General features: G+C 40.7%; 1 protein-coding gene and 1 long non-coding RNA gene across 2 annotated transcripts in view; one reads left to right on the top strand and one right to left on the bottom strand.

Annotated features, from left to right (window-relative positions):
• The window catches only part of LOC129734931 (nuclear cap-binding protein subunit 1-like), a 63925-nt gene that overhangs the window by 26588 nt on the left and 9620 nt on the right, over positions 1–27717 (bottom strand). The window contains exons 8-13 of the mRNA XM_055700356.1: positions 26587–26802; positions 12183–12280; positions 9062–9125; positions 4281–4391; positions 2935–2999; positions 2121–2183 (exon numbers count right to left, since the gene is read on the bottom strand). Coding sequence (XP_055556331.1) covers positions 2121–2183; positions 2935–2999; positions 4281–4391; positions 9062–9125; positions 12183–12280; positions 26587–26802 — 617 coding nt within the window. The remainder of the gene's footprint in view (positions 1–2120; positions 2184–2934; positions 3000–4280; positions 4392–9061; positions 9126–12182; positions 12281–26586; positions 26803–27717) is intronic.
• LOC129734936 (uncharacterized) lies at positions 14795–18498 on the top strand. Its single transcript, XR_008730463.1, has 3 exons — positions 14795–14902; positions 17016–17119; positions 18255–18498. It is a non-coding gene; the product is annotated as an uncharacterized LOC129734936 (long non-coding RNA).

The raw sequence follows: 27717 nt of genomic DNA, 5'->3' as shown, positions 1-27717 counted from the left end.
ACTCCTCATGTAGGTTTGAGACACCACCCATGTCCTTCACCTTTGTCCCTAGAGCTCTGTAGTTATACTTGATATATTCCAGGTCTCCCCTGGCAGTATTATTGGTGCCCACATGGATGAGTGGCAAGAGGTAATAGTCCAAAGGCCAGACAAGTCTTAACAGTCTCTCCATAACCATCCTGGATATGGGCCTTTAGCAAGAAACAAACCTTCCATGACAGCATGTCTGGTCAGCAGATGGGTGCCTCCATCCCCTGCAGAAAGGGATCTCTAACCACTGCTGCCTCCTGTTGCTAATGCACAATTCATACCCAGCTGGCTCTGAAGCCTCCCTTACAGAGAGAGCCTGTTCCCCTGCATTAGATATTACAGGACTGTTCAGATCTAAGGACAGAGGAGTCTTCTGCTCCAGAAGTTACAAGTCTCTGGCCTCCCCCATCTTGGCTATCTCTCATCCACCACTGGTTTAAGTGTAGCGTCTTGCTGTCCCTTCCTCCTTGCATTATGTGGCTCAGTCTCTGGTCTTTGCAAGGTCTCTACGCAGACTCTGTTGATCCATTCGCCTTCCCTAATGCTACAACAGCCTGCTCACCTCCTTACACAGCTCCTTTACCTGGCAATTCTGCTCTTTGACCAGAGCACACCTCCCACAAGCAAAACCACCACTGCCTCCTGCTTCAGGCAATTCCTGCAGCCCCAGACCTCGACAGCAACATTCTTCCTCTAAAGCTCTATCTGGAACAAGGCTTTTAATTTATCAGGGGTGTTGTTTCCAACCAGCGCTGGGGACAGAGCCCTGTGGCACATCACCACCATTGCTGTACAGCCCCACACTGTCTGGAGCTCCATGGTGTGCTGACTGCTTCTATTTTCTGTACTCTGGGAGCTGCATTTCGGCTTACCAGCTAAACAGGTGTCACCCACAGCAGCTAACCAGCAGATTACTCCCTAGTCAGCAGACTGTTTTAGACTTTCACGTTTTACAGTGCACACAATTTGAAGATAAGGAGCCAGTCTATCCCTACTTCCTTATTGGCCATTAGCAATCTTAAGAATCCCTTCTTCATAAGGTAATTTTTTGAATGGCTTCTCTGAAAAATTAAAGCAGCATTTGCTCTGTCGGTTAGACTGTTTTCCCGAGGAAACAAAGCTTGTATGATTTCACTATGTTCCTCCCTCCAAACAATTTTTGGGTTCTTAGCTAATATTAAATACATTTCAGAGAAAGAGAAGTCTCAAAGACAGCTACATTCTTAAAAGTTTTGTGAAAACTGGTAGCTTGGTAGAGAGTTATCCACATCAGTGTTCCCAACAAGGGGAATGCAGGCAATGAAAAAACAGCTATTTGGAGGCTCCCACTTGGTCAATCAACATGAACAAACTTGATAAGAAGCAAACGTACAACTCCCAATTGGCACAACACAGGGGATGTAAGTAAATCTGAAGTAATGCATCACATACAGGGCTGTACTCCTCTTCCCAGGGACACCTAGGTACATTGGCTATGGGATGCAGGTATGGTAACAGGCTGCAGAAGTTATACTGTAGGAGGGACTAAGCCCCCAAGTAATCTTTTTTTTATGTGGGAGCAGAACAGAATGGGAGTAAGCAGAAGGCATGGTACCTGGAATACAAGGCTTTGGGAAAGCTATGGTTAGGCACTGAGGGGGTGCAGGGAACTCCTGCTAGAAGCCAAAAGATCAAGATTCAGGGGGAGGGTGGGGGTTGTCATGTTAGGATGGCACTCAGACAGTGAAGTTACACATATGAATAAAGAGAACCAAATGGAAGGAGAGTCAAGGCAAATTACTAATAAGTAGGAGAACCCTTCTGAAAAGCTTGCAAACAACTGACTGAAGTGATAAGGACAAAAATATACAGGCAAATCAGGTTTCCACTATTTACAGAACACAGTACTTCTTGGATTCATTACAGAAAACTGTGATTGTTTTTATAATGACTACAGGTTACCAACCTTGTCTACCAAGGAATGGTAGTAAACAGGTGGGGGGGGAGGGGTCAAAAGCATTAGTGGAAAGCAGTTAACAGAACCACTATGTTGTGACATTTGCTGGCTAAGTTTGAAGGTTTAACTTATGATGGGAGACAGACTGACTTACCAATCTTCCCAGCTCCAACGGAACTGAAAGTTACTCAAGTGGTGGGAAAACCAGTTAATAAACCTTTTTTAAAAGAAGAAAGCTCTATTAAATACCAGAACTGCAAAGAAAAACAGCAAACAAAAAAACCTCCCCACAAACCTCCTAGTTCACAAGTAGAATACATCTATAAGAAAATCTCAAAGATAAGCCCAAAGTCTCCAATCTGTAGTCATCAATGCATTAAATATACATCGATGTTGACTCATACAAAAAGATTGAACTGAGAGTCAAAAGCCAGACTTTATGGATGAATGTGCAGTCTCTCTTGTTCTTGTACATATACGAGACCAATGACATTTTAATAAGCAGTGAAAAAACTTAGTGCAAGTCTACAGGCTTTCACATTTTTGCACAGTAATTTTAGTTCTACATAATGCAGACCACTCAAATCACAGAAACACCACTGCTCTTTTCCAGCTAGCCAACCTTCCCATAAACCCACTTCCAACCCTTTCCTTCCTCAGGCCAACAGGGAGGAGAAAGTAGTACAGAACAGAAGGGGGTATGGATGTGGAAGAGTTGTCTTAGCTGCACTGTATAGCTAATCAGACTAGTGACTTGAAGGAAAGAGTTTCTGGGGGAAGAAAGGCAAGTGGTCAGTTCATCCCTTACCTTCTCTTCAGATGGCTCAAGTCTAGAGCCCCAAAAACATTTTGTACAGAATCAAACTGTTTATCAAGGATTTCAGATGATCCTTTTAAAAAATGCATCGATATCCAATGCACAAGAAAAATGAGAAACATATTCTGTTGCCCCCAAAATATATACTTACCTGTCTATACACGTAGTATTCATTGTATCCAAGCGCATGTAAAGCATTTCTGTGGCTTGTGCAAGCTGAAAGTTTCTTATTAAAGTTAACAGAGAAGCATCTGAAATCATAAGTTACTCTCCATTTTTCAGAGATGATTTCATCAACTCTCTACTGACAGCTTCCTGTCTCTATATCACGACTTACCCCATTTTGAAAAGGCCACAGGAATAAATAAAATAATAAAGCATGCAGTTTTCTCCAATAAGTAACATCTATTCTCTAAACCAAGTCTGGGTTTCTTCCATTTATTACAGCAAGACCATTAGCTGCTTTTACTGGAAGCCAGAATCCCCACCATGAGACAACAAAAACTGCACACTAATGATACGAATGGACATCAATCTCATTATGGACCACATTTCACATGCTCCTGTTGCTGCCTAATCAATGGACCATCTTTGCTCATCATTAACAGTTCAAGAAAGTATGTCCACAGTGGCCTGACCCAAAGACCATGGCCGGCCAACCCTGATCCTTTGTTGCTGTACCCCTATTGATACTTACTGCAAGCAGGTCCCCACAATTTTAGGGATAGTCTCAGTGAGAGTTTAGGCTATGTGGTTACAAACAATGGGTGATTTCAAGCAGTAGAATAAAACTTTGGGAATGGAATTACCAGTAGGCATGTCTGTTAGTCCTCCATTCTCAGTGACTGTAGCTCAATTAGCCACAATCTAAAATTACAATGAAAAAGGGCCAATGCAACACTCAGAATTAGATAAGAGCTGATACTTCTTTCCTCACCATTAGCTACTCTCTGACCTGAGAGATTATTATTGACTTTATTAATATTCCTAGTCCATTTGAGTGCAAATTCAAACAAGTTAATTTAACTACTGCACTTTGCAGTGAAATGGACTAGAAGCACTCATACTGCTGTTAAAACAAAAGATTTAAGAAATTAATAATTTCATTTACTTTTCCCGGTTTTAATGTGACTACAATGATGCCATAAACTTCCCTGATGTAAGAACAGGGCTCAGAAACATGCAAGTTATTTATTCCATCCTTTGGCTACAAGATGGCTCTTCAAAAAGATCTGAGGAAGAATCAGAACACGGCCTCTCAGTTTGCCTGGTCTGCAAGCTAAAGAACAGGTTTAGATGTGAATGCAAGTTTTACTTATGACTGTTAAGCTGTGTTATTCTTTCATGTGAACAGTGTTATTGGTAGTTTCATACAGCTAAACACGGAAAGAAGGAAAATTTATTACTGCTGACTTTTATTGCTATTCTATCCTGTACAGAACAAAAGAAAAAAATACTCTGTTTTAAAAAGGCTCTTTAGCAGCATGAAAAGGATACAACTTGTGGTAAAGAGCCAGGCTGGAGTTTGCACAGTTCAATGAGGAGTGCTGTGTACATAACCTCAATATGTGGTGGAGAAGGAAGCTGAAACAATTCTGCAAATATTACCTACATGGGAGGAAAACACAGAATCAGAGCACAGTCAGACTCAGCCTGCAGTCTTGAACTTGAGAAAAGCAATGCAAACATTCAGCAATTACCTACCAAACCGAGGCCCATTTTATTCTGTCAAACTCATGTTCTGGGAATAAGAGAGTACCTTCAAAAGATAGTGCAAATTCTTCACCATACTGTTACAGATTTGCTAATAAGTTAAGATTGATTGACTTTATTTGATTGATTATTTGATTTTATAAAATTATTTTATAGAATAGAAATATAGAAGGATAAGAAATATATTTTAATGAAACTTATAGTTGCACAGTAAAAGCTGCTATGAGATCCTCTGTACATCCCGTACCAAGGCCAGAAGAATGGGCTAGAATCATTGTTAAAACTTAGGTAATAACTTAGGGTTTGAAAGGTTTCTTTGTATTTGACCAGTCTTCTGTATGTAGAAGGTGTATTGAAATGTCAGTATATAGGATTAATGGGAACTGGGGAGAGTCGACTGGAACAGCTTGTAGTTACCTGCCAAGAAACCGTGAACTTTAGTAAAAGGTAATTCCGGCAGGGGGAGATCGCGACCACCGACTCATATACCACCTACCTAAATCGTACCCCAGACCCATTTCTAGACCTTTCTAAGCTCTACTGTGCAGAATCGGATATGGGAGGAGAGTATATTAATGATTTACGGGAAATATTATGATTATGCATGAATACTTAATGAATATGTATGAATAAGTTCTATATATGGTGTATGATTTTGAGACTTGGTGTGCGTTGATTGTGAGAGGACTCGCTCACGCACCCGGCCGTCAATAAAGAAGTGTCTGCTTATCTACATCACATTGGTGTCGATAAGTTCTTCATTCCGAGATTTCGGTAACAATACTAACATAACCCTCCTTAATTATCCCTATCATTTTAGATTAATACCATGCATAAGACTAGCATTATGAAACAATTTTTATGTCTAGTTAAATACAACAAACCGTGTAGAAATATGCACTAAGTTATAGAGCGAGCTAAAGGATTATTATAGCAGAATCTGAGGAAGGAAGGAAGCGAGCACGCTAGCTGAATTAATCTGTTCTTGACCTAGGAAAGCATTAAATGAAAGATAAGCATTTAACATGAAAACACAGTTGCATGAAAGTGACATCTGTACCTTTCTTATAGCACTGCATTTACTTTACTCCCACCTAAAAAGTTATATAAGGGTATTTGCATGTCTGTTAGGCAAAAAACTGTTCCTATCCTCAGGATACAAAACAGAAAAAAAATAGATAAGGACTGATCAACTTGAGACTTGATAAGGACTGATCAACTTGAGACTTTACATAGGACCATGTTTTTTAAATTCTCAAATGTTTATTATCAAATGCTCAGATACAACTTTCAAACTGGCATATCATGGGATATTGATGGGAGGAGGAAGAAATCACCTGGCTATCTGGAAGATCAAGGTACTGATGACATACCCAGACTCTGTATAGCTTAAGTTCTAAGTTAAGTTCTAAGTTCTTGTATTGTTTTAACAGACACAAATACAATCAACACATACATCTATGTGGAGCTATTAAGAAAAAGGGGCCACGCTTCAGAGCATTTCACACAGTCTACAGAGTAGTATGGAGAATTCTGGGCTTGGGCTTATGAAATTTAAAGACATGAGATCCCACAGGTGATTAATCCTTTCAACCACCACTAGAAGTGGGTTTATTTGAAAAGGGATAGAGTGCTTTCAGTTTATATTTACTTCTGTCTTGCAAATAAAGAAAAGCATTGGCTTAATATATAGAAAATATTAGTTAGGCTAAATTATATCTATTGCTCTGTGTCCATCTGCCAACCAAGGGAAATTTCTTAGAGATGTTTATTAGACTGTAGTTGAAGGCAATGTATTATCAACTTGACAGGCCTTACAAGGAAACTGCATTAAGCAAACAGAATACAAGGCTACAGAATTCACACTAAAGTTTAAAAGACTGCAGCTCTGTTGAAAACATTTGTAGACAAGAAATAAGATTAATATTCCAAAATAAATTCAAATGCTTGGGAGGGAAACCAAGGAAATTAGCAGTTATGCTCAAACAGTTTGTATATCAGCTTTCAATTTCTTCTCAGTAAAGGGACAGGCAAGGAAGGAGGAGTGGAGTCCTTACACAGGCTTGCAGTCTGTGCAAAAAAAAAAAAAGATTGATTGCACAGAGCTGTCTTTGAAAGACAGCAATGAACAGGTTGAAAGCCTATGGGTGAAAGTTAGAGGTCAAGCCAACAAAGGAAACCTCATAGTTGGTGTTTACTACAGGCCATCTGATCAAGGGGAAGATGTTGATGAAGCGTTCTTACTTCAACTAGAAGCATCATCACACTCACAGGCTCTGATCCTGCTGGGGGACTTCCACCACGCTGACAGCTGCTGGAAAAGCAGCGCAGCAAGCTGTACGCAGTCCAGGAGACTATTGGAGTGCATTGAAGATAATTTCTTAATCCAGATGATAGACAGCCCAACCAGAGGAGAAGCATTACTAGACCTGTTACTCACCAAAACATATGAGCTAATTGAAGAGATCAAGACTGGTGGCAGCCTGGGCTGCAGTGCACATGCCCTGGTGGAATTCACGATCTTGAGGGATATGGACTAGGCAAAGAGTTGAGTCAGGACCTTGAACTTTAGGAGAGCAAGCTTTCAGGTGTTTAAGGAATTAGTGGATGGGACCCTCTGGGAAACTGCCCTCAAGGATAAAGGAGCTGAAGAGAGATTGTAGGTCTTTAAGGACATTTTTCTTAGAGCAGAGGAGCTCTCTATTTCCATGCATAAGAAATTAGGCAAGGAGACCAGCATGGCTGAGTAACAACTTTCCAGTCCAGCCTTGAGAAGTGGGCCTGTGCAAACCTCATGAGGTTCCACAAGGCCAAGTGGAAGGTCCTGCACCTGGGTCGGGGCAGTCCCCAATATCAGTACAGACTGGGGGATGAAGAGATTGAGAGCAGCCCTGCAGAGAAGGACTTGGGTATACTGGTGGATGAAAAGCTGGACATGAACCAGCAATGTGTGCTTGCAGCCCAGAAAGCCAATTGTATCCTGGGCTACATAAAAACAAGCTTGGCCATCAGGTCGAGGGAGGTGATTCTGCCCCACTACTGTGCTCTGGTGAGACCCCACCTGGAGTACTGCATTCAGCTCTGGAGCCCTCAGCACAGGAAAGACATGGACCTGTTAGGGTGGGTCCAGAGGAGGGTCACAAAAATGATCAGAGGGCTGGAGCACCTCTCCTATAAAAACAGGCTGAGAGAGTTGGCGTTGTTCAGCCTGGAGAAGAGAAGGCTCCAGGGAGACTTTTTTTGGCCTTTCAATAGATAAAGGGGGCTTAAATGAAAGAGGGTAGGTTTATACTGGACATAAGGAAGAAATTCTTTACAACAAGGGTGGTGAGGCACTGGCACAGGTTGCCCAGAGAAGTTGTGGATGCCCCATCCCCGGAAGTGTTCAAGGCCAGGCTGGATGGGGCTTTGAGCAACCTGATCAAGTAAAAGATGTGCCTGTCCATTGCAGGGGGGTTGGACTAGATGATCTTTAAGGTCCCTTCCAACCCAAACCATTCTATGATTCTAAAAATTTCATCTATACAAACTTTGGTTATTTTCAGATTTGATGAGTTTCTGAATCAATTTTTCAAGGCCTTTAAGTAGTTTGTTTAATCATGATCTGCAATAACTGTTTTTAGAAGTAATGTGTAATTGAGCATAAATTAATATTCTGTAAAACAGTTATACAAACACCTGAGGTTTTAAGGTCCCTGAAAGCACTTAGATGTTAACAGCAGAAAAACTTCACTAACTAAGATTTCTTTTGACTGAACTTGGAGTACGGAAAGTGTCTCAAGCTGACCAAAACAAAATTTCAGGGCATTCAGAATATTTGGGATTTCAGTGCAAAGTTGAATCGTTAATTCCATCTTGATTAAAGTAAGCATTCCACAATCTTATGAGTTCTTGCAATTAGCTCTGAATTTCATTTCTTACTACCTCTTTTTAAGTTTTTTACATGACAATTTGCTATTATTACTGCAATCATGTTTTATCTTTTAACTTTAGACAGGAGTTTTTGAAGCAGGTTTTATGCAGCTCTGCATCTTGTTAGCAGTCCACTGAAAGGAGGCAGCAAGAGGAAAACTACATTCCTATTCCAATATATATTTATGGTTATTTAAAATCCTCCAATTTGAAGAAGAAAACATACTACTATTTCACAGCCTTTCAGGTGAATCGGTATGCAATTCATCCAAGTAACTTAGAATATCGCTAAAAAAACGGACTTGCAAGATCTTTTAAGTGCAGTCATCTCCAAGACAGTCTAGCACATCAGAGTGATAAACACAGAGAAACGTTCAAGAACAGCTTGAGAAATACCACAAATTGGAATGCTGTTGCACCATAAGATCCTGATTCCCAAACAAGGCTCCTAAACATCACATAAATAAATTAATAACAATAGAAATAATAGTTGAATTTATTGTTATTATCTAACCTGTTCAAAGCCATTGCACTTTAAGTCAACAGGATAAGACTGCAGACTCCTAAATCATACCGTAATTTAATAGATTCATCATGGAGTTAATTGGGGTTTGTTACTTTGGAAATAAAGAGGTTATCTGTAAAACACATACCTCTACTATGTGGTAGTTCAAGGGTATCTTATTATTTCCTGGATAGCTCAACAGCTGTGCAGCACTGCAAATTAACAGATGCATTTAAACTGAAACACAGCAAAAATTATGTATATACTAAATAGACATGAAATATTTAATTCTTTGCAAGATTTTACCCTTATGAAACAGGCAAACTAAGCAGACCTCAAAGACTGAAATAGTCTATTTATCCATAGAACACATACAAAACACCTGGCACAAGATATTAACAGCAGTATCTGAACCATGGTTCGGAGAGACACATTTCATCTCCATACCCAAGCGATGTTTGAACACAGACTGCTAAACAAAACACAGTTTTACATAAACCCTCACAGTGACCTGTGACACTGTCATCTGTCCACTAAAGGACAAAAGACATTGGTATATCAGGAAAAGTAAAAAATATAAATATCCAAACAATAGATTTGCTTTCCAGTCATTCTCAACCCACCAAACTAATGGGCTACAGAAGACATATTAGTGTCACAAATGAATTGATTAAAAGATACAGAATCACCCATTATTTATAAAAAGCAAAAAAAATTGTGCTTTTTCAAATTTTAGCTCTCTAGCACTTCTTATAACCTCCCTCTAGACTTACTTTCTTTGGGGAATAAAGAAGTCCCCTCCATTAACTTCAACAGTGCTGGATTTCTAGTCTCTGCTGAGTCAAAAAGCTGTAACAAAAAACCTACAACACATATCCATGCCAAAACCACTATTCCTACCTAATTTTTGCACAGTATATCAAGTTTGTTGGCTCTTACTTGGGAGCACAAGAGAGCTAAATATCTGTGGTAAATTATATGGGTTCCAAATTACCCATATCAGATATTATTTCAGCAGAAATTAAGAAATCTGGACTGTTGCCTGGCAGCAAAAAGAATTGCAAGACAAGTGTTAAGAATGGCCTCAATGGAAAATTAATAGGAATGTCTGGATGTGAAAGCACCAGAAAGAAGAGAGAAAAGGAAGGCCCTGAGTGTACACACACACACAAGCTTTTGCTGCTAGACTGTGATGGGTTAGCCTTCGCTAACAGTCAACACCACACAAACCACACACTAGCCCCAGCTGCTTGTTCACTCCCCTCTCCCACAAGATGGGGAGAAAACCAAAGGAAGATGGGAAGACTCATGGATCAAGATAATGACAGCACACACAAACAAAGCAAAATCAGGATTTAATTCACAACTTCCTATTGGCAGAAGGATGTCCAGCCACTTCCTGGAAAGCAGGGTCTTAGCATATGTAATGGCTGCTTGGGAAAAAAACCACCATAACCATGAACGTCTCCCCCTTCCTCCTCCTTTTCCCAAACTTTTATTGCTGAGCACAACATCATATGGTACAGGCTATCCCTTTGGTCAGTTGGGGTCAGCTGTCCTGGATGTGTCCTCTCACAGCCTCTTGCCTACCTCCAGCCTACTTGCTGAGGGGGTATTGAGTAACAAAGGCCACCTTGACACTGTGCAAGCACTGCTCAGCAATAGTTAAAATATCAGTGTGTTATCAACACTGTTTTGGTCACAAATCCAAAGCACAGCACCATATGGACTGCTATTAAGAAAATTAACTCCATCCCAGCCAGACCCATTAAATGACTTTAAAATAATGACTTTGAAGAATGCTCAGCAGAGGTTTCCCCCCAACCCTTTTTCCTTGGGAGCTGCTTTTAAGCTGAGGTTCTTGCACCTGGTCCTGCATGAGCTACACTGCAGTTGTGTTGCAGCTATGCCTACACCTGAGATTTTACCTCCCTGATTCTGACCCACTGACTTGACCTCAGCCCTGCCTCATCACTACAGAATTGCCTGGTGATCACTGGACTGTGCTTGACCCTGGTTATCATCATGGACCCACTCTGCTCTTGATTGGGTCCTGAGGGACTGCACCCTGTCAGCAAGGTCACTGCCCTGCCTGTGCTGGGGTCACCCTCAGCATCCCTTTCCTTGCAGGGCACCCTACCTTTGTGGCTCTCTGACAGGCTATTAGAGCATATGTTAATGCCACCTAGATTTACAAATCATCAAGATCCTAGCACACCTCTACCAGCAGTTTATCAGGATACCCAATTTAGGGAAGGAAGGGCAGCCAAAAAAAATGATAGTCCACATCCAGACTAAGATTCAAGCCATTAAGAGATAATGGTGGGAAGACAGAAGGGGGTAGGAGCCATAAGATGCCCAGATAAGGAGATACAGAACAGAAACAGTGAGTAAATGCTACTGACTCTCAGAGGTGTCTGACACAGGATGGAAAGACAAAAGATTGCAACCACTTGTCAACACCTTAAGCATACAAAAAGGCCCCAAACCAGCACACAGCTGCCAAATGAAGAACCCAGGAGACACAAGGAAGACTCAGTAGCTGATGAGAATCCCTTGTCCTTGTCAATTCAAGTAATCTTGAACAGATAACCCAGATACAGGCATCTCTGTGCCTGACTGCTGGACAGACTGCTTGGGACTCACTCATGTTTTGATGCCTGAGAGGGCAAGTGTGAATGAGCTTTACTTCAGTTTTATTTTAAAATTAAACCATCTTCCCTCTTCATAAGGTCTCTCATTGAGATTTGCTACATTGTTGCAACATCATTTCCTACAAACCATTAGAACTTTAAATAATAAACTTTGTTGACAATGTACTGGCTCCCATGCAGATCTAGCTCAATTATCTCTTCCATATAATTACAAAAAGAGGAAAAAAGAATGGGATGAAGAAGAAGCAGGAGCAACAGGAACCTTCCAGACAGAGCCAGTTCAACACTCATGCTTGTGCTGGAAAGCATGGCACAAACACATTGAGAGTCCCTACAGCACTGCATGCTCTGTAGAGAAATCCTGGATAATCCAGGATGGAATCATCAGGGTGCCCCACCCCTACTGAATTACATGAACAAACCATGATCAGGATACTGCAGCCTCACATTATTCCAAACAACAGCATCAACCACAGTTCACTGCACACTTTGGGAAATTCTGAATTCCAAACTTTTACTTAAATGTTGTTGGGCTCCGAAGGTCCCTGATGTTAGGGGAAGCCATGACTGTATATAAACAGTGCTGGGAATCCAGAACAATAAGCAGCACCTTACCAAGTCTTTCTCTCTTTCCAGTGTGATTTGATGATGCAGTGGAGGTTTTCTTCTATTACAAATCTTTCAACAGAATGACTGCCAGGCATGACAGGGCCCTATTAAAATGGAATCAAGATGGATGAAAGATCACTACAGAGAAAAAGAATTTATTAAAAAGTGCATGCACGCACACATAAAAAAATAAATCTTGACAGATTGAATTAGACACTCATGGAGATTTAACATGAGCAAGTTGTAGAATCAACAGCTAAAAGATAGGCTTTTAAACTCCAGTACAAAGTTAACAAAAAAAAGCATTATCATAAGAAAAGATTTTGGATTTTTATACAAGATTTGTACATGAACCATTTAAAAAAACTTATAAACAAAAATACCCAGCTATGATTTCAACTGCACCCATATTTACAATGAAACAGCTTTGGTGCTGTTTATATTATGTTAATTTGACGCACAATAGTTAAAGAGAATCATAGAATCATTTAGGTTGGAAAAGACCTTTAAGGTCATTGAGTCCAACCATAAATCTAGCACTGCCACGTCTACCACTAAACCATGTCCCTAAGCACCACATCTACACATCTTTTAAATACCTCCAGGGACGGTGACTCCACCACTTCCCTGGGCAGCCTGTTCCAATGCTTGACAACCCTTTTGGTGAAGAAATTTTTCCTAATATCCATTCTAAACCTCCCCGGCACAACTTGAGGCTGTTTCCTCTCATCCTATCGCTTGTTACCTGGGGGAAGAGACCAACACTCACCTCGCTACAACCTCCTTTCAGGTAGTTGTAGAGAGCGATAAGGTCTTCCCTGAGCCTCCTTTTCTCCAGGCTAAACCACACCACTTCCCTCAGCCGCTCCTCATAAGACTTGTGCTCCAGACCCTTCACCAGCTTTGTTGCCCTTCTTTGGACACACTCCAGCACCTCAATGTCTTGTAGCGAAGGGCCCAAAACCGAACACAGTATTTGAGGTGCAGCCTCACCAGTGCTGAGTACAGGGGGCTGATCACTTCCCTAGTCCTGCTGGCCACTCTATTTCTGATGCAAGCCAGGATGCTGCTGGCCTTCTTGGCCACCTGGGCACACTGCTGGCTCATGTTCAGCCAGCTGTTGACCAGCACCCCCCCAGGTCCTTTTCCACCAGGCAGCTTTCCAGCCACTCTTCCCCAAGCCTGTAGCGTTGTGTGCAGTTGTTGTGACCCAAGTGCAGGACCCGGCACTTCTCCTTGTTGAACCTCATACAATTGGCCTTGGCCCATCAATCCAGCCTGTCCAGATCCCTCTGCAGAGCCTTCCTGCGCTCAAGCAGATCAACAGTCTCCCCTCGTAATGGTGTCATCTGCAAACTTCCTGAGGGTGCACTCAATCCCCTTATCCAGATCACTGATAAAGATATTAAACAGGACTGGCCCCAACACTGAGCCCTGGGGAACACCACTTGTGATCAGCCACCAGCTGGATTTGACTCCATTCACAACCACTCTTTGGGCTTGGCCATCCAGTCAGAACAAGGACTAGTGATTTTGAGGCTTGTCCCAGCTGCTTATAGAATATTTCCTCTGCCTCTTCATCCCGGTTGGGTGTTGTATAACAGATTCCCACCATGACATCTGCCTTGTTGGCCTTCCCCCTGATTCTCACTCATAAACACTCAACCCTATTGTCACCATCATTAAGCTCAGTCACTGCACAGAAGCATTTAGGTCGTTCCTGGAGCTTTATGTTGGCATAAAGTGCAAGAGGAAATGTACATCTATGCAGTAGAGAATGTTATAAATGTCTGTAATTGAAATAAAAACCCCCAAATCATTGTATCTTTCTTAAATGTAAACGTTACTCCTGAAATCATGCTGAAATAAATCCCCTTGTACCCTTCATTGTAGCCTACAAAAATGTCTTTCAACCCAGCTCTCACCTTGCTTTTGTTGCTAACAAAAGGTATTACGCTATGAGTTAGTTGCCTGCACAAGCATACTGCTGTTGGCTTGTGCTGTTGTGTTTAAATCAGTCAATAACATGCAGGTTAGTAATTTGTTTTTTAAAAAACAAAACGTGGGGAGGTCATTTGTGTGGCAGTTCATCAACTCGTTAAGTGTGTAGATATTTCTGTATGTGACTTCTAATTATGAAAACTTAATCTACCTAAAATAAAAAGAGAGTTAATAGGAAGTCTTAAGTAATCTTTCTAACAAGTCTGGTGTGTTATGATTCTTCGTGCATACTATTGCAAAGTCTTGAGAAACACCCACAGTGTAATGAAAAAATATCCTAGCTAGTGTCTGGATTAGCTACTTGCAAATTTATTACATCCTCTTAATGATAGTTTTATAGATAAGCACATCAAGCAGCAGAGTTCTCTCCTGCATTTAAAAGCAAGAAAACTGTAGCCTAGCTTTGAGGAGTAAGTTTGCCCTGAGGCAGGGTTATATTGCTTTTAGGAGATGTTTTGTCTCTGCAACATTTTAAACTCAGGACAGTTCCATTTGTCAGGGCGTAGCCTTTCCAGAATTGTTGCAGATTGGCCAAAAGAAAATGTTGGGACCATCTAAACCCCTTACTACATGATTCTGCTTCATTGCCCTGATCCTAACCCCTCTATTCACTACCTATATTTCTTTAAAGGTTTCACGAAGTCTTCAAAGTACTTGCTGAAAGTGATGAGGGGAAACTCCATGTCCTGAGAGTTGTATATGAGGTTTGGAAGAATCATCCGCAAGTAAGAGCATCAATGGCAGATATTTGTTGAAGTTGCCTCTCACAGAAAGTCATGTTAAAATATAAAGCATTACAATTTCCTTTGTTTACTTAAAAATACTGTCTATTTGTATTTAAATGAATTGAAGTTGTGTTTACTACTGTTAAGTGCCTTAAACTGGACATCAAATTTATTCTCTATCAGTGAGATTTTCATGTTAAAAGTTCAGCGTAGAAGACTTTCAGCCTTGTGCTATGGTCTGGTTTACGAGAGAGTAACTTAAAAAACAAACCAAAACAAACCCAAGCCAACCCAACCCTGTTTTTCTTCAAGATTTCAATACTAGAACAGTGTTCTTGTGCTTTTTGATTTTTAAGATGTAGATCTAGTAACACAGAAGTAGGCTGAAGAGAGAACCTGATTAGTAGGGTAAAAAGATAGAACCTGGTTATTTAGCACTTGTGTGGTTTTTCACTAGCAATCACGAGCCACAAAGACCAGGTTGGAATCAGTGTTATGTACAGGCAGAGCAAGGAAATCTGCTCTGAACCAATGTTCAGAACAGATTTGTCTGTGACACTACCATGCTTAAAATTAATTCCTGAGTCTGATGAAATAATGTGCTGAAAGAACTATGAAAAATACCTCAGTTTAGAACATGCAGTTTCTTCACAGCAGTTGTTGTTTCCCCGTGTTGATGTTGTTTTATAAATGGAGAACAGTAAGAAACTTGTATTCATTTTTTCTCTATTAGTTATTTGGATACTTTTCCCTGGTGTGTTTGTAATATATGATATTATGTCTGGAAGTGATTGCTGCCTCACTTGCATGAGCCAGACTTGCAAAAATAATCTCATTGAGTGCTGGAGAATCCTTGCATCTACTACTGGGCCTAAGGCCCATTTTCTAGGGTTACTAAAAGATTGCTTTTAATATTCTTAAAAGTCAGGTCCTGAAAGAGAGGTAAGATATTGTAAAATAGCTTCTTAAATAAAATGCTCAAAAAAAGCAGAGATTAAATATATATATAAGTTCCTATCTGAAATATCAACCTTTAAATTATGGATGGTCACAGCCTCAACTATTTTCTGGGGGCACAAAGGCTTTGATGTCATAAAGGGAAACTTTAACATGAAGATCGAATACTTTCACGAATTCCTATGTCTGTGTTACATGAAGGCTCAAACTGAATTATCTAGATGATGTCAGGAAGAATTTCTTAAGACAAATGCATATAGGAAGTAGTCTTGGAAATTGAGAAACGAGTCATGAGTTCTCTGTTTCATTCCATTAATTTAGTTTTCTACCTTAAATTGAGCTTTGTTACAATTTCTTATTATATTTGAGAATGGATGATTATGAGAATAAACACGTTGCAGGTTGAGTTTCTTGGGTATTGTGGTATGGAGTACATGAATAATTAAGATGGGCCCTTTCTTCTGAATGTCACAAAGCTGTTCTAATCAAAAGATTTTGTAGCTACCTGCTTGATTTTCCCACAAACCTCATCCAAGGTAGGGTCCTGTAGTAAATACTTATATACGGTGCTGGTTTCATTCTAAAATGAAGAGTTCCTGCAGGAAAGAGCACATGGTTGTGGTTGGGGACTGTCAAAGTCCAAGGAGAGTAGGCTAGCAGTTGCTGTTACCTTATGGTTATGTAACAGGAACATGTCTTCTGGTTGGATACTCCAATGTTGACTATTGGGACTTGCTTCTCTGATGCCTTGTTTCAAAATTCAGTTCTTGTATTTTTGCTCTTGGGAATAGCAGAAGTACTCACTTGAATGAAAAGTGAAGTCATCATATATGAAGAATAAAGATGACTTGTTAAAATGCGAATGCATACTTGGCATGATTGATACAGCTCCCCTAGTTTGAGCATTTTTAGGTTCAGCAAATGAGATGTCTAATTTAAGCAATACTAGCTTCCTAAAGTGTTTGAAATCACTCGTTAATTTGACTAATGTATTTGCAAAGTTGCATAAAACCAAACTTGACTCTAATAACTTTTCATACAACCCAGCACTAGATGTACCTTAGCCCACAGTAATTTCACAGATTCCATGTTGCAGCAGGTAAACTTGAACATTTCTTGTAGTAGGAATGACCATCTTGTCTTTCCCAAAATGTAGATGATTGCTGTTCTTGTGGATAAGATGATTCGAACACAGATTGTTGATTGCGCTGCAGTAGCAAACTGGATCTTCTCTTCAGAACTTGCACATGATTTTACTAGGTAACAAGTATGGAATTTCTGTCTTGAGTTGCTTTTTATCTGACTTTTTATTTTAAATTATTAGAATCCATTTTTTAAAAATTTAGAATAATTGTAGTGTTTCCTTTATTATTTTGCTTTAAACTCTACATAAAATTGTGTTGCTTCCCTAAAACACAAGCTTTAGGATTTTCCTCTGAGCTGCAGCGTACATTTCTATGTCCTGCAAAAAGCTATGCTAGCAAGATTCATGCAAGTAGCCTGTAAGTTTGCCAAAGTGGAAGGAGAAGCTCTAGGACCATTTCTGGACAAGAACCATCAACCCTGTTGTATAGCTGCTAGCCTGGTGGAGTCTTGGCTTGCACCTAGGGCATATAGGTGTGTTGTTTAGTCTGGAGAAAAGGAGGCTGAGGGGGGAACTTATTGCTCTCTACAACTACCTGAAAGGATGTTGTAGACAGAGTCTCTTCTCCCAGGTAACAAGTGATAGGACAGGAGGAAATGGACTCAAGTTGTGCCAGGGGAGGTTTAGATTAGACATTAGGAAAAATTGCTTTACTGAAATTGTTTACCAAGCATTGGAACAGGCTGCCCAGGGAAGTGGTGGAGTCACCATCCCTGGAGGTATTTAAAAGATGTGTAGATGTGTAGATGTGGTGCTTAGGGACATGGTTTAGTGGTGGACTTGGCGGTCCTGGGTTAGCGGTTGGACTTGATGATCTTAAAGGTCTTTTCCAACCTAAACGATTCTATGATTCTATGTATCCTGCATCACCCTCCGATATATTGTTTACTGAGAGTGGGAAAAATGCTCAGACCTGGCATTTTGATGCTAGTAGTGTTGCAGAATGATTCTGAAATAAAGTGCTGGTTTGGTAATTCAGTGCAAAGTACAGGTAAGAAGTGAGTGATATGCTTTCTTAATATTGAATGTTTGCTCGCTCCAGTAGATGTCCTAGGTAATGGCAATGAAATGTTGTAAATCTCCCCCAGATCAATGTTGTGCACTTTTCTATCTAACTTGCTCTGTAGCAATACAAAGTTGCCCTGTTTCTGATGATTTGAATAAGAAGAATTGAGAGTTATAGCAGATCTGCACATTTTCTGTCTTGGAGCAGTGTGCAATTTACTGTTTTGGGTTCTGCATCTTTCCTAGGTTCTACGTCTGGGAAATCTTACATTCCACTATTCGTAAAATGAACAAGCATGTACTGAAGATTCACAAAGAACTGGATGAAACTAAGGCAAGATTGGCAAGACAGCACAAAAGGGTAATTTGGATTTTGGGGGTTTTTTTATACATATATTTGACACTTAAGTAACCCACAGGCTGTCACATATCAGACTGACACACAATTGGTTCTTGGAGGGGCTGAATAAAGAGTCAGGAGGCATATCTACATGTGTTGCCATCTCTAGTACTAGGACACTAAAGTCAACACAATTTTTTGTATGTTTTTCTAAAGGCTTTTAGAGCTTGAGAATTCAGTGAAGTCTTTAAAGAAGTTCATGTGCATTTGCACCATTCAAGGTTTTTCTTGTAAGTTTTTGTTCCAATGTGAGCTTCTTTCACTCTGTCTTTTGAATCTTGGTTCCTGTTACATTATTGGGTAGCAATAGGAACAGTCAAATTCATACTCAAGTTTATTGTAGGTTGTTAGTTACTTTCAGATTTTACTAGTAAGTAGTCATTTAGGACCTCGTATCTTGTGTGGAGAAGTGCATGGAAACAGCCAGCTGTCATTGAGAAGAAGAGATACCTGTCGCTGTTCTTTTAACAGATGCTGCTGGATTCGGACAGTTGCATCTGCCTTTTGCTTCTCTTGAATTTTATTTTCAAATGTCCTTGTATGACCTAGACTACTATTTACAGTGAGATTTACAGATTTACAGTGACTATCAAATATTTTTAGACACATTGTGTGACTCAAGTCCTAAGCGATAGTAGAAACTTGTTATTCCTGGACAAGCAGCTGGGTTACTGGGATTTTGTACTGCACTGGGAAAAAGAAGGTGCTTTCTGTGCCTTCCTCATTTGAGTGTTTTGTGGCACCAAATACTTTCAGTGTCCCTAGCCAGCCACTCCAGTCTAATTAGTCCTTATTTTAGTTCACATTTGGCTATTTTGGGGCTTCAGGTCTAAGTAATAATGCTGTAAAGTACAGTGAGAGTGGCATCTCCTGTACCAACCCCAGAGGGCAGTACCCAAGACAGTTTGGCTGACTACAATATTTAATCCTGATATCAAATGAAGCCAATTTATAGAAATTATCTTAGTTTCATAGAAAGGAGAGTATTTCCTTTTTGATCTATGCTCTTCCAGTACCTGCACAAAACACTAGGCTACTTCTAAATTTTTGGCCTAGGTTAACATCAGAATTTGGTACAACATGGAACACATGCAGGATCGTGCAAAAATTGTCACCAGCACAAGTCATTTCCTATGAGCATCAGCTGAGAAATCACTAGGACCTCATGGTTTGCTGATGTCAGTTCATCCCAACTCTTTCAGGTCTTCTCCTTGCTCATTCCCAGCAGCAGCCATGGTAGTTGTTTTATCAATAATCCAGATTATTGATAAAGATATTAAACAGGACTGGCCCCAACACTGAGCCCTGGGGAACACCACTTGTGATCAGCCACCAGCTGGATTTGACTCCATTCACAACCACTCTTTGGGCTTGGCCATCCAGCCAGCTTTTTACCCAGTGTAGAGCAAAATCATCCAAGCCATGAGTAGCCAGTTTGTCCAGGAGAATGCTGTGGGAGACAGTGTCAAAAGCTTTACTGAAGTTCAGGTAGACAACATCCAAAGCCTTTCCCTCATCCACTTATCAGGTCATCTTGTCATAAAAGGAGATCAGGTTAGTCAAGCAGGACGTGACTTTCATAAACCTATGATGGCTGGGCCTGATCCCCCTGTTGTCCTGCATGTGCCATGTGATGGCACTCAGGATGATCTGCTCCATAACCTTCCCTGGCACTGAGGTCAGGCTGACAGGCCTGTAGTTCCCCATCCTCCTTCTTGCCCTTCTTGTAGATGGGCATCACATTGGCTAACCTCCAGTCAAATGGGACCTCCCCTGTTAGCCAAGACTGTGGGAGAGGAGGACAGAGAATGTCTTAAGATAGATATATGAGAGGAGGATGGAGAATGTCTGATCTGGCAGGAGATGAGAGAACAGCTGGGTATTGTGAAGGAAAGTAAGAAACAAACATGGTTATCTAGTAGCAATTAGGTGTCTGCATGCTTGTAGTGATATATAGCTATGTAACTGCATGAATGGTTTCTGCCCTGAGCCTGGTGGTACATACAGCTGGAATTTGTATCTGGGCTCAGAGATATAAATATGAGCTTCTCTGTACAATAAAGTGTCGCTGGTTGCACCACAACTGGAGTATGTGACTTCATACGCCACACAGGACTGTTGATAAATGAGGGAGAGTGGCTTGGGGAGCTCTTCTGCCAGCTTCCTCAGTACCCTCAGTTGGATCTCATCCGTCCCCATAGACTTGTGCATGTCCAAGTGGAGCAGCAGGTCACTAACTGTTTCCTCCTGGACTGTGAGGACTTCATTCTGCTCCTCGTCCCTGTCTTCCAACTCAGGTGGCTGAGTACCCTGAGGGTAACTGGTCTTGCTATTAAAAACTGAGGCAAAGAAAGTGTTAAGTACCTCAGCCTTTTCCTCATCCTTTGTGGCAATGTTGTTCCCCCCCCCCCCATCAAATAAAGGATGCAGATTCTCCTTGGCCCTCCTTTTGTTTCTAATGTATTTGTAAAAACATTTTCTGTTATCTTTTACAGCAGTGGCTGGCCTGAGTTCTAGCTGGGCTTTTGCCTCTATAATCTTCGCCCTGCATAACCTTGCGACATCCTTATAGTCCTCCTGAGTCGCCTGCCCCTTCTTCCAAAAGTAGTAAACTCTCCTTTTTTTCCCTGAGTTCCAGCCAAAGCTCTCTGTTCAGCCAGGCCAGTCTTCTTCCCTGCTGGCTCATCTTTCAGCACATGGGGATGCCCGCTCCTGTGCCTTTAAGACTTCCTTCTTGAAGAATGCCCAGCCTTCCTTGCCCTGCCTCCCAAGGGACTCTGCCAACCAGGCTCCTAAACAGGCCAAAGTCTGCCCTGTGGAAGTCCAAGGTAGCAGTTTTGCTGACCCCACTCCTTACTTCTCAGAGAATCTAAAACTTTATCATCACGTGATCGCTATCCCCAAAACAGCCTCTGACCACATCACCCACCAGTCCTTCTCTGTTTGTAAACAGCAGGTCCAGTGGGGCATCTCCCCTGGTTGGCTCACTGACCAGCTGTGTCAGGAAGTTCTCTTCCCCACACTCCAGGAACCTCCTAGACTGTTTCCTCTCTGCTGTGTAAGTACTTCTATATTTAGGCAGCTGGGACCATGCTAAAGGGTTGACATTTTGCATCTTTTGTTTTTTCAGGTTACATAAAATCATTATACATCAGGAGTATATTAATACACACTTCATCTTTTCCAGCTACACCACAGAAGATCAGAGCGATCTGGGAACTGACAATACAGCCTGCTCTAGTTGCAAACTGAAAACATTGCACCTTTAATAATCTTGATGTTCTATCTTTATGCACGTTATAAAAGCATAGTTTAATAGCTAGCTTAACAAACATGCTTTACTTCATAATTATTCTACAGTGTCTCTTCGTTGTATATTCATTGTCTGTTACTATGCATCAGCTGATGCAAGAACTCGATTGCATACCAGTACCTTATTATCCTTTATAGCCTTGTAAAACTAGACCCCAAAGCATCACAAATCTACATTTATAGCAAGTGCAATACTTGCAAAAGATAATTCTCAGAGCCAATGAAATAGTTATCTTCCAAAAACCCAAAAGGAAGTTCCAGAAACATCCTTAAAAGTAGGATAGAATGATTTCATAAGCATATTGTTAATTCTTTGTAATGTGCTCACAGTTATGCATCAATGTTCCAGAAAATACAACTAAATGGCACTGAGATTACTGTATCTATTTGCTCTTTCCATTGTGGCTATGGTAACAGCTCTGTTCACAGAAAGGTGGAAATTTTGACTAGGCAAGGGCAATCTCACTATATAACTGAAAAACCATCAAGGTATAAAGCCTGCAGGAGCGAGTAAAGGCCATACTGTTAGATGAGTGATGTTGCATGTTAAAGGCAGCACAGATACAAATCAGATCAACTAGCTAAACATGTAAATAAGTAACTGAACACTAATGGATTGAAATTCCAGGCCTAAACAGGGAAAAGATATAGTATTTGACTACATAACTGACTGTGACAGCAACATAGGCTATAAAAACACACTACTGCATTTTTTTCATTTTACATACTTAGCTTCAAAAAGGGCGTTATGAATAGAAGCTAAAAGTGGCAGCTAACAAGTTCCATTTTTGAGGGTGGCACAGAGACTATTTAAAGTTACCATGCAGCAAATGCATACTATTTACTGAGAGAGACTTGCAAAAAGGAAATCAGATATGCTAAACACTATTAGTACAAGAAGCTAGCAAAAGGAATCCTGAAAGCTGAAGTTGTGTTTAGATGATGATGTTGATGCGTGTTGTACAAGAACAAGGATTTATTTGTGAAACACACACTATTAAGGCCCAAGACATTTGTCTTGACACTGAACAAAATGTTTGTCATTTTGAAATACATCCTGATGAAACCCCTGAAACTGTATTTGTACGTGTTGGAAATGGATGTGCTTGTATGAGAACCCTTTGTGATTTTATACTTACAGACAACACCACTGTGGAGACACATAATCACTCAAATATCTGTATTTGTAATTTTACCAAAATTATAAGATGTGACTTTAACTATTCAGCTCCTGGCACAACCTATCAATTGTTACAATCAGACTACACACCTTATCAAAAGTTACTACCTACCTCCATTGGAATGAACATTACATTGGTAAGAAAATGCTCCAACACAATGACCTAACTCAATTGCTAAAGCAAATCCAAGACAATGGGCAAAATACTAATTACCATCCATCATGATACAGAGAAGATTCACCATGTCCTAGAAAGAGTGAAGAAAGACAGAGAACATCACTGGTGGGATACCTTATTCGGATAGTCATCGACAGCAATAGGAATCCTGAATCAAATACTACATCCCATCATAATTTTATTAATCTCTGTTGTGTTATGGTTAGTGTTAAACATTATTTTATATGTTAAGGTATGGAGGACAGCTAAGCAGATAACACCATTTACAAAAACCTTGCATATATAACACTGCTTAAGAATCACATTTAACAAAAGGCAGCTTCCCTCTAATCATAATTGGAATATAACATCACTCTGTTTATAAGCATAGAGGCAAGAGGCGACCACACTACCACTCTATGAGAGATAGATTGACTTTAGTAACGGGGTGGATTGTGGTGGCACACTTCTCCCCCTTGGTCTGGGCTGTTCTACAACCCCAGGAGATACCAATTAGGACTTGGCAGCTTGAGTAATGAGTTGGGCGGTTAAGCACCCCAGACACTGTCTACTGAAACTCCCGTTGACTGGCTGGAGCAGGGAATGAGAATGGAGACAATCAGTTATTCCCTGACAACCACAGAACACTCTTGCCTGGATCGTAGTCCAAGTGGTAACCCAAGTGGAATGACAGCATTGATCTTGGAATTTTTGAAATATTACCAACTCAGGTTGCAGCGAGAATGGAAATTTACTGATGACTAAAACCAATCATCTCACAGCAGTCCTAAAGTGAGACCCTTTTGAGCTCTCCTGGACCACAGCAGGCTGCGGCCAGCATCTCTCTGAGCAGGACGCTGCTCAGAGCTCGTGAACTACCAAGTTTGCCATACTAGGGGGACTGTCGCTGAAAGCTGACAACAGGGCCTGGGCTGATACCCCTGCTCCTCAAGGCTCAACCCTTCACCCACTGAGGAATGCAAAAGGTGTATTTCACTGAACACAAGGGGAACTTTTAACAGGTATACCTTTGTCAAAATAAGTATTACAATCTTGAACTGGTTAAGTTATTCTAGTAATTTGAACAAATTCCATTGATTTGTTTTGTTGCCAAAATCCTATGGATAATCCTGAATTGTGAAAAAATCCTCTCTCTCTCTCCCCCCTTACCCTTTAGACATTGTCCAAGTCTGAGACTGACTGGACTTAGCTGTACCTAAACTCCGTAAGAGTCTAAGAAAGCAAGGAGGTCTATTCTGGACCTCATGACTCAACAGTAGAATTCCCCTTACTCTTTATATTTCTCTAGATCTAATCCATTGTCCAAGTCTGAGACTAGGAGTAGACCTAGCCGCACATAAACTCTGAGAGTTTAGAAAGCAAGGGGGTGTACCCTGAACCTCATGACTCAGTAGAAGGGTCTCCCTTACTCTTTATCCCACTCTCTATATCTCTCCCATTAGACATAAACCATTGACCAAGTCTGAAACTAAGACTGGATCTAGCTGCACCTAAACTTTATGAGAATTTAGAAAGCAAGGGGGTCCACTCTAAACCTCGTGACTCAACAGAAGGATCTCCTTTACTCTCTTACGCATTTGATCTCTATAAGCTATTTCCAACTCTGTTCTGACTCAATTTCAATTTGATTTATCTCTGTGCATTTAGTCCACATAATAAATAATAGAGTGAACCTTGCCATCAAATCTTGTGTAGTTGCATTTCCACAAATTCATATTAAACCTATTTCACTCAAACCCTTAGTGGTGATTCTTTAAGCAACCTGACATAAACCACTCATTTTGCAACACGTGCCAACAAGTGATTACCCACTGAAGAGTTCAAGGAACTTGAGAATGAAATAGCTGAGCTATTAATTGAGATGCATATCCTCTCATTCAAAATCAACTAAGATTATATCAATTGCAAAGGTCTTCCAGGAAATTGTAAACCAACAAGGCTGACTTCCATATTGGGAAAATTATTGAAAACTAATAGAAAATAATAGCATTAAGAAGCTGTTTGGAGAAGCAGTAGCACAGCTTTTGTAAAGTCAGGCCTCTCAAACTTATTGGAGTTCTCTAACAAAGTCAACAATCGTGTGTATGAGAAACATGGCTGACAGCCTAGCTAGATCTTCAAAAGGCTTTCATGTAAACTAAGCAACCACAGTACAAGAGGGGAAGTCCTTACACAGAAAAATAACTGGTTAAAAGATAAGTAATCAGTCCTCACAGCAGAGGAGGGTCACCAGCAGAATCCCACAGAAATCTATCCAGGGACCTGTGCTGTTCAGCAGATCCACAAATTATTTGGAAAGGGAGCAGGCGTTGGATACGAAAAAGCTTGCAGATGCTACTTTTAAATAACTTGGTAACAATAAGGACCATTAACGGAAAATTGCAGATAAAAAAAACATCTTGAGAAACTTGGTGTCTGGGTGTTAAAGTAGAAGATAACCATAAAATGACTGGTTGACTTCTCCCTACAGATGGGAAAAAATAGACCAGCTTCACATATAAAGTGGTGAACGCTGAACTGCCCTCTACTGTTCAGGAATGCAAACTTGGTTGTAACATAGTTCTATACAAACCTTATCTCAGTATGCAATAACAGACTGGACTTAGCAGAAAAGGAATAGGGAACACCACTGAACATTATGCCATTGTATAGGTTCATGGTGCATCCACATCTTCCATTCCATATGCAGTTCTACTCATACTTGCCACTCTCCCCTCCCCCAACAGGATGTAGCAGAACTGGAAAAGTTTCAGAAAAAGGTGATGGTGATGACCTAGGGTATAGAACAGCTTCTGTATAAGGTACAATTAGACAGGCTACTATCATTCAACCTAGAAAAGACACAGTTGAATCAGGATATGCTAGAGATTTTATAAATGATGAATTGCCTAGAGAGGTTGGAGAGAACAAATGTTTGTTGTCTCTTTCAACGCAAGATTTGAGGGCCATCAAATGAAGCAAACAGGTGAAAAAGCACTTGGGGAAAGCATTTTCTTTTCTTCCTCTATGCATAAGTTCTCTTGTCAAAACATCTGCTCTTAGCCACTGCTGGACACAGAAACTTGGCTAGATGGACTTTTGATCTAACCCAGGTCAACCACTATGTTCCATGTTCTATATTAATCAATTTGAACAGATGGGTAGAGGATAATCTTCAATGTATAAAGTTCCTATGTGCAGCTAGGCTGATGAAACCCAAACCACCATCCTCACAGAAGGAGAGGCTACTACCTGAACACATTTATATTATTAGACATCAAAGAATCCATTCAAGACATATCCTTAATGAAAACATCTGAAAATCACTTATTAAATTTTAAACTTCAATAATCTGCCTGTCAGTATTAGCTCTGTCATCTAGTTAATCTCCCCAGCAGTATCAAAGTGTAATTACTTCTGACTTTCACACTGATAACCATTCTGGGAAAGGTGATACTGCATCCTGACCAGCACTGCCTCGCAACCACCACCCCATTGCACATTCAGTTCCACCCTAGAAAATACATACCTCTGGGTCATCTGTGTAGTCAAACATCCGAAAAATAACCCTTGGCACTGGGTACACTGAATCTTCCGTGTGAGGCGGAGGAGTGAATGGAGGCAGGTTATGCTGCAATGCTTCACAAAGAATACTGTCAAAGGCAAGATAAGGCCTCAGAATATGTCTTTCTTGCCAATGGTCTTTTTTCAGCTTCTGAATCTGGGCCCAAAGGCAGTCCAAGTACTGAAGGAAAAGACACAAAATCTCAGATATGCTGAATTTTATAACTGAACTTGTAGCTCCCTGCGATGTATGGACTAGCAAACATTTAGGTAAATTCCTTATTGCATTCAGAAAAAAACCAAACAAGCACCTATTTAAATTGCTTATTAGAAGCCATCTAATGATTCAGTAAACCAAGAGACAACAACTCTGAACAGCAATCTTGCTCCTAATTTCACACATTAAAGGCATCTGCCATTTTACTAATAAAATAAACACCAGAGTGCAGTCCAGGAGTCCAAGTGTGATACACAAATTCATTCCATCAATATTAATTCAGTCAACATTCATTCCACCTACAAAAAGACCCACATTATTTCAATACTACAATTAAAGATTTAAATACAGTCTAAGAGATACCAAATTGGGGGGAGCAGTAAGTACAAAGAGAGCAGGGCTGATGTTCAGAGGGACATAGCCAGGCTGGAGAAATGTGCTCACAGGAACCTCATGCATTTCAACAAAGGCAAACACCAAACCCTACACCTGGGGAGGAACAACCCCATACATCAGTATATGCTGGGGGCTGACTAACCAGAAAGCAGCTTTGCAGAAAAGGACCTGGGGGTCCTGGTAAACGAGTTAAACATGAGCCAGCAGTGTGCCCTTGCAGCAAAGCAAGCCATCCGCATTCTGGGCTTTATCAGCAAGAGCATAGCCAGCAAGTCAAAGGAAGTGATCCTTCCCCTCCATTCAGTACTTTTAAGGCCACATCTGAAGTGCTGTGTCCAGTATTGGGCTCCTCAGTACAAGGCAGACATTGATATTATACGGGAGTGAGTCCAGTGGAGGAAAAAGTAAAAAGCTCAATAAAAAGAAAAAAAAAGCATATCAGCCACCTCTCCCCTCTAATACTTTTGGTTTAATTATGAAAGA

This window comes from Falco cherrug (assembly GCF_023634085.1).
Source record: "Falco cherrug isolate bFalChe1 chromosome W unlocalized genomic scaffold, bFalChe1.pri SUPER_W_unloc_1, whole genome shotgun sequence".
Lineage (NCBI taxonomy): Eukaryota > Metazoa > Chordata > Aves > Falconiformes > Falconidae > Falco > Falco cherrug.
Note: the sequence above shows the minus strand (reverse complement) of the source record. Positions and strands in the feature narration are given on the sequence as shown.